Consider the following 8,333-nt stretch of genomic DNA (forward strand, 5'->3'; position numbering starts at 1 on the left):
GAATTGAATTTGATTTTTTTATTTAAAATTTATCCAAATATAATTAACAGTACGAAATACATTTTTCACCCAATGTCCATGCAACCCATGTTATCATTTGAAAAAAAAAGAAAAAAATTTATTGAAGAAACCCTCAAAGTTTGATTCTTTTAATTTAAATTTTAATCTAAAACATGTTTTAATTACTAAAAATGTCTTAAATATTTTTTTTGTTAAGTTCAACGACTAAAATATTATTTTTTTGTTAAATTTACATAACAAAAATAGATGAATAACTTAGATTAAAAATTAATTAAATAATTAGAATTTAAATTGATAAAATTAAAATTTTATATTTATTTTTTTATAAATGTTAAATCTTTTTTTTTTTTTTTTTTAAAAAAAAAAAAGAAGAAGAAGAAGAGGAAGAATCCGACACAAATTTCCCTCACCTATTTGTCTATTTCCCTCCCCCTCCTTTGAGTCGAAGGTGCCATATCCATGCGGAGAGAGCTCTCTTGTTGTGATCGAATAGCTTTTGTCGACAAGCTTCACTCTCATCCCATTCCTAGATTCCAATATCTGCTCTTTCAATCTCTTTACACCTTAAATTACACTGTACTACCCAATTCAAAGGTTTGTACTTTACTCTGAATTTATATCTACACGACAAGTATCTCAGTCACTGCCAAGGGTGCTTCCTTAGATCGCGAGGGAGACTCGTTTAATTGCTTTCTCGATCCAATTCGACCGATGGGTCTGTTTATGATTTCTGGTTATTTCGATTTTTTGATTTATTAGAGAAAAACTAAAACTCCAACTCAATAGTTCCGTGATCCAATCCGAGTGATGGGTGGTTTTGAAGCGAGACTCATTTCATTCCTTGCTTGATCCAATTTGAGTGATGGGTTGGTTTTGATTCTGATTCTGATTCTGATTATTGGGTTTGTTTCGAGAAAAACTCCAGCTAAATCATTCCATGATCGAATCCGAGTGATGGGTGGTTTTGAATTGGTTCTCCAGCGGTGAATTGTGGAAGGAAGCGGCGGAAGATGCGGCGGCGGGCGGCCGATTACCGGCGCCCGGTTCGGAGGAGGTATTCATGTTGGATCTGGGGGCTTCTTGTGATTATCGCAGTTGCTGGATTTCTTTTGTTTGTTGTTCATCACTACCATCGCCATGAAGATCGGGTCGAACAGCCAATACTGGTAAGACACAGATCTTACTTCAATTTTGATTTTTATTTTCATGAAAATAATTTGTTTTCCCCCTTGTTTTTCTTGCAACTCATATAATCTGATGTGTGATATATTGTGGATTGGATGCTCTGTTTATGTGAATTTTGAAAGAAAAAAAGTAATCGCTAGTTTATAGTTTCAGACTAATTTGCTCTGGTGAAGGTCTATGAGGGTTTTCAGTTGATGGTTTGAACATCATAATTTGGCGTGCAGGCTCTAATGAGTGTGGAGATTTAGGCTCTGTGTTTGAGTCTTGGATTTGGTGAGGGATTTGTTTTCAAATTCAAGATCCAAAGGCAGCCGTAGTTTTTTGTTTCCTTAGCTCTCTGAGTGACAGTTGTAATGTGGACCTAGGTTTTTTTACCTTAATTTTTGTTACTCAGCTGTCAACTTATTATGTCATGGCTAGGCAGGAGTTCACTTGCGGATTCAATGTCATTAGATATTTATCTGTAACACAAATTAGGCAGAAATCATTACAATAACGTTGGAAAAACTGGATTTTTAGTTGGTTGACCCACTTAGATGTAAAGCTCTTTAGGGCTGTTGAATTGATTTCTTTCCAAAAGAGACTTGATTGTTTCATTTTTGAAGGCACTGATATGTTTTTAAGGTCACTAAGTTCCCAATGAGGAAAGGGCCTCAAGTAAAGTATTTATTGCCACCAAGATATTTTTTTTTATATGTTGGATCACCAAACTATAGAGCACCCCATGTTTGTATAGATTTTCTTGTTTTCATAGAATCTAAATCGATTCATTTTATTTTTTTTTACTATTCCTGTTATTTGGGATGATAGGATGGAATTCATATCACTATAGGGACCATGTAGCCATCCAGTTTTAGGTGGTCCTATGGTCTATATCAGTTTTAGGTGGTCCTACGGTCTATATCTAAGTGAAGGTGTTTCTTTCTTTCTTCCTTTTTTCTTTTTTCTCTTCTCAATTAGATTCCTTATAAAGTCTCTATGTCTCTTTTTTTTGTCTACAAACCAAAAAGGAGAGGATTCTCTGTCAGAAGGACAATAATCCATAACCCTTGAATTGTCCTTGTAATTATAGATTGTGGGTTAAGATTACCTTAAAGCATGAAAGCATAATAAGTTTTGAAGTCTTATCCTAGCTAAAACAATCTTGAGTGCCCAACTACTAAATGATGAATGGTTGAAATTCTGACTAAATATGAATAACATGATACTTATAAGCCTCCTCTCTCTCTCTCTCTCTCTCTCTCTCTCTCTCATTTAAGGGGGCATAATGTTTTCTTTGACTGGTTGTTTGATATAACCCATAGTTTCAAAAAATTAAAACTGTAATGTTGCATATGGATTTTGTATTTTACGCTTACCTTTTAAGGGAGCATATCTCTGATCTAAATGTGGCTTATATCGAAATTAGCTTTTGGTTAAGCTCATTTGAATTGATCAATCCAAATGCAACCCAATAATTGACATTGCTTCTTAGGATTTAATTTTCTATGTCTGCTACGCTTAAGCTTTTCAAATGATTACATAATAAGAGAAGCCCGTTTTTAAGGAGTAGGCTCTTGAAATAAATATCGAGTGCCCCCTTCTACTGATTCTAATTTTCCTGTAAAGAAATAGATTCAGAAAACTAAATTTATTTATTTACTGTGTAGTGTACTAGAATAGAAGCTCATCAAAATTTCAAATTCTTTTTTTCACCATCATTGCATTTCATGCTGTGAAGTTTTCATGAACATTGAACTATAAGTGATCTGCTTGCCCCAAAAAACCTGGACCAACTATGTAGATTGCATTTCAAATATTATATTGAAACAAATATTATATTGAAAGAACTATGTAGATTGCGTTTCAACTATGTAGATTGCCCCAAAACAAATATTATATCGAAATTAGTTTTCATGCTGTGAAGTTTGCATTTCAAATTCTTTAGTTCCTGGTCCTATTATAGCTCTTTATTATGTAGATAGTCAATTGCTAGAATATTTGTTTTCCCAATATATAAGCGGCACATGCTATTTTTTCCTCCATCTGGTGTGCTTGAGATGTAATAATCTAATTTGTAGAAAGTGTTCACACCCGCTTTGTGAAAATCGTGAAGATTAGTACCTATAGAATTTTGTTTTCCTACAAACATCAGTCACAGATTAGTACTGTAACCCAAATACTACGCAGCTGCTGACATCATAATTATTTTAGCCTCTGCCACGTCTTCTTCAGTGTGATTGTCACCACCATCACTGCTTGTGCCAAAATGAATCTCTTCACTGTTGCTGCCGCCACCACCATCATTATTGATTTCTTACTATATATTTTGAATCACCCTTCACCATTGCTGCTATCAGTGCCAGCATTAGTTATTATTACAGTTTTAGAATCATTTAAAAACTCAATTGTTTAGGCACCAATGGATTGTTTATGAATTATGGGTTTCAACTGTATAGCTTACTATGCGAAATGCAATCATTATATTTCACTCTCAGAGGGGAATTAATTATTTAACAATTTAGTTTGGCACATTCCATTCCACATGATATCTTATTTGATGATTCATAAAATGTAAAGCAGATTTATATCCTTTTCAATTTACAGTGTTGTCAAATTGGTTAAACTCTGATTTTACATTGCTGACTGAATTTAATAATTTTGATGGAATGAAGGCATTTCCTTCTAAAAACGAGGGAAAACTTTTTAGTGGTCTATTTCAACAATGTGAGTTCACAAGACATTTTTTCTCAATTGGCGTAGGTTCTATCCTGAAATTATGGAGATTTGCTAGGTTTAAAGATATGCTGTTTTAGGATAATTTCCTAACTTATATGCATATAATTACGTGGATTTGATGTGGATTTGGAGCTACTTAGATAGAAATAAGATTAAAGGATATAGGGTCCATTAGAATTCGTAACATAAAGAAAAATAGGTGAGATAGATGTATCCAATGCTTAACAATAGAAATAGAGAGCTTAGGAAAAACTATGAGCTTGAAAAAAAAAAAGTAGGTAGAGTTGCAGATCTGGAATGTTGAATTAGATGGAAGACTAAAGCATAAAGTGATTTACTCTTGAACATGGATTGTTGCATGCGGCAAAAAAAACAAGAGAATGAATTTGGTATGCCACTTGGGATTGTGAGAGTATGTGGTTATAATTGTTTAAAAGCTCGGCTTGAAATTGATAGACTAATTCTGAATGTGGAGTAATTTTCTTGTTAGAAGATCAAATAAAGTTTTGTAAAGATGTACTGTTTGAAGCTCTTATTAGGGTAGACTCAACAAGTTTCTCCTCTTGAATCTACCAGATAACAATGTAGGACACCTAGGGCCTTTGCCTTGAATTTCTGCCTCTAGAACATCACTAAGAGTTCTTCATCTCTGACAATCATTTTCCATTACTAACACCACTTCACTAGTGCTACTGTTGCAAGCCAGTTGAGCCTTTGAAGAATTGTCTTTCGGTGAACCACATAACACATCAAATTCTAAAAGATAGCATGCAGGCACTGCAAGAACATGGCAACATTTTAATGTAACTATATATGTTTATGCATAGTACATAAGAAAATTATGTACTTTAATTTATTATTTCTACTTAAAATTGAAAAAAAAAAAGAGTGAAGATGAGGCTCCACAAATATTTCATATATACATAGCTCATACTTCTACTACTTGCTTTCTGACTACCTTTTTTTTAAATTTTTTTATTATTATTATTTTTAAACTTCGTTGCCTACTTTATGTTGGTCATGCATGCCAATGTATTATTTTTAGGAAGTGTTTTAAGATGCATTTGGGGTGGTTGCATCCCCAAGAATGTTGTGTATTGCTCCTATCAAGAGATTCACCACATAAGTCATGTTAGGGAGTGTTCTCTAAGTGCCCAAAATTAAGAAAATTTATTTGTAAATTAGGACACATGAAAGATAAGCCAACACATTTCTATGAGTGTCCAAGAAGTGTTGATACCCGACACAAGCATTGCTCCTCCATAGTGTCTTCTACTTAGAGGTCCTCGCCGATGCATATGTATATGTATATGTTTGCTTGTTGGGTGTGGGTGTGGGTGTAGGTGTAGGTGTTGGTGTGTGATGAACTCTATGGCATGTTTACTCATACAAGTAACTTATTAAATAGGAAAAAAAAAGAAAAAAGAAAAAAGAAAAAGTCTACTGATATAAGTAAAAATAAATTTGAACATGGAAAAAGTATCAGTAACTGTCATATCTATCTTTAGCACATGATCAAAGAAGTAACAAAATACGTCTAGTTTTTGATAACAAGACCTCACTGTGATTTGTAGAAAATCAATTTTAGCAATGTATATTTATATTTATTTGTTCGGCTGTACTGATACAATTAAATGTACGGTTCTTGGGAAATATCTATCTCAGTATTTGTTTGATATGTTCGTGGCAAATGGGGCCTTTTTGTACTCGCTTCCATTATGTTAGGTTGTGCTTGGATCAAAGATTTGAGGAGGAAAGGAAAAAGGAAGGGAAAAGTGAATGAAATAGAAGCTAAATTGTCTTCACTTATCCCATACCTTTTCTGTTCCTTTCTCAAATCCTTGTCCCAAACACAACCTTATGAAGATCTGTCAACTTTATCCTACTGTTTTGTGTACTATTAACATCTTTTTCATATAAACTCTACTTACTGAATATGTTAATTGATTGCCCATGATTTTTCAATCATCTTTGGAGGACTAACCGAGCATTTGATATCCTCTTCTTTCCAGGATAAAGATGCAAGATATGAACAGGTTACCACCCGTGAGCATCTAAATTTTACCGAAGAAATCCAAAGTGCTAATTCATATGCTAGGCAATTAGCCGAACAGATGACACTTGCCAAAGCTTATGTCATTATTGCGAAAGAGCACAATAACCTTCGTCTTGCATGGGAGCTCAGTGAGAAGATCCGAAGTTGCCAATTTTTGCTATCAAAGGCTGCCATGGCAGAGGAGCCCGTCAATCAAGATGAAGCAAAACCCATCATTAAAGGCCTATCGTCACTAATTTTTAAGGCCCAAGATGCCCATTACGACATTGCAACCACGCTGATGACATTGAAGTCCCATATTCAAGCCCTTGAAGAGCGTGCAAGCGCGGCAACAGTTCAAAGTGAGGTGTTTGGACAATTAGCTGCCGAAGCATTACCTAAGAATCTCCTTTGCCTAAATGTCAAACTCATGGCCGATTGGCTTAAGAAGAAGTCCCTTCAAGATCTTGCGGATGAGAAGCGAAACTCTCCCCGTCTTGTTGACAACAATCTCTACCATTTCTGCATATTTTCAGACAATTTGTTGGCTGTTTCGGTTGTTATTAACTCAACTGTCTGCAATGCTGATCATCCAAAGCAGCTGATTTTCCATGTTGTGACAAATGGAGTGAACTATGGGGCAATGCAGGCTTGGTTCCTCAGCAACGACTTTAAAGGGTCGACAATAGAAGTGCAGAACATTGAAGAATTCAATTGGTTGAATGCTTCTTACTCTCCTATTTCAAAACTACTGCTTGAAACAGATTTGCGAGCGTATTATTTTGAAGGGTATGAAGATATGAAAATGGAACCAAAGCTCCGAAATCCAAAGCATGTATCTTTATTGAACCACCTTCGATTCTACATCCCAGAGGTCTATCCCCAGCTTGAGAAAGTAGTTTTTCTTGACGATGATGTTGTTGTACAGAAAGAACTAACCCATCTCTTTTCATTGGATTTGCACGGAAATGTGAACGGAGTGGTTGAAACTTGTCTTGAAGCGTTTCATCGCTACTACAAGTATCTCAACTTCTCGGATCCAATCATTAGCTCGAAGTTCGACCCACAGGCTTGTGCTTGGGCGTTTGGCATGAACGTTTTCGATTTGATTGCGTGGAGGAAAGCAAACGTGACTGCTCGATATCATTACTGGCAGCAGCGAAATGCAGATAGAACACTCTGGAAGCTGGGCACACTTCCACCAGGCCTTTTAGCATTCTATGGACTGACAGAGCCACTTGATCGGAGATGGCATGTGTTAGGATTGGGTTACGATCCCAACATTGATAACCGTCTGATTGAGAGTGCGGCTGTAATTCACTTCAACGGAAACATGAAACCGTGGCTGAAATTGGCTATTAGCAAGTATAAGCCTCTATGGGAACGGTATGTAAATCAGAGCCACCCTTATCTCCAAGATTGTGTCACGAGTTGAAACGTTCACTCTCAATTACGGGTAAATTTTATGCATTTTGAATACGTTCAACTCTCCAAAACTGTAACCACGTTATTGTAGTGTCACATGCAGAAAATTTTGGCCTCGTTAGGAGATTTTTTCTATCTTTTTTTCTATATAAATTTTTTTTTTTCGTTTTCATTTTGATATTTTGAAAAGATTCTCTTAGGGTAGAAAGAAAATTTGTATGAGGTGAAGGGGCTTGCGGTGATTGATTTTTTACACAGCTTTAGAATTGTTTGTTCTGTAGCAATTTTGTAATAATCTCTCAGCTCTTCTAAATTATATAAAGTAGTTGAATTGAACACAAATACTATTTTGTCTTTCTTTTTTTGAGCAATTTCTATGGCTCTCCAAGTAATCATGGATTTGAATCCCCTCCTTAAAACCTTTCTTGAAGGATTTGCTGTGAAGACTTTTGCTGGTTCTCCTAGTAATTTTAATTTTAATTTTTTTTTTAATATTCTAAAACAAGAAACAAAAACTTATTTTGTATATTTTTTTTGCTTTAAAAAAGTGAAAAAGGTATTTTTACTTCATTTTCAATAAGTTTTTAACTGTCAACCGCCACAGGCCATCGGCAGTTGATGGCTGAATGGCAACTGTCGGTGACCCTTTGGCCAGCTCTAAACCACCTTCCGATGATTTTCTGGCTAGCTCCAGTGATTGGACGGTCACCTCTTGTGAACTCCAACGACTCTTCAACCATCCTGTGCCTTCCAACAATATTTCGATCACAACATGCAGCCACCTTCAATCGCTAGCCATCATTTTTGGCAACTTATCAAAGATGTTTCTTTATTTTTGTTTTACTAGTTTACAAAATATGTGTACACCAAACTAGTGTTATTTATTTATTTATTTGTTTATTATTTAAATAAAACAACAAAAAATATTTAACTGACAACTTCAAAATTC

The 8,333-nt window shown here is 35.1% G+C and overlaps 1 protein-coding gene across 1 annotated transcript; it reads left to right on the forward strand.

Moving 5' to 3' along the window:
* The first annotated feature begins 388 nt into the window (after nucleotides 1-388).
* On the forward strand, nucleotides 389-7,726 carry LOC114305727 (hexosyltransferase GAUT11). Its single transcript, XM_028250867.2, has 2 exons — nucleotides 389-1,187; nucleotides 5,937-7,726. Exons 1-2 carry the CDS (start codon nucleotides 1,032-1,034, stop codon nucleotides 7,392-7,394), a joined length of 1,614 nt encoding a protein of 537 aa, XP_028106668.2. The 5' UTR covers nucleotides 389-1,031; the 3' UTR covers nucleotides 7,395-7,726.
* The last annotated feature ends 607 nt before the right edge of the window (nucleotides 7,727-8,333 follow it).

Source organism: Camellia sinensis, chromosome 4 (genome assembly GCF_055761805.1).
Source record: "Camellia sinensis isolate YWXY chromosome 4, ASM5576180v1, whole genome shotgun sequence".
Lineage (NCBI taxonomy): Eukaryota > Viridiplantae > Streptophyta > Magnoliopsida > Ericales > Theaceae > Camellia > Camellia sinensis.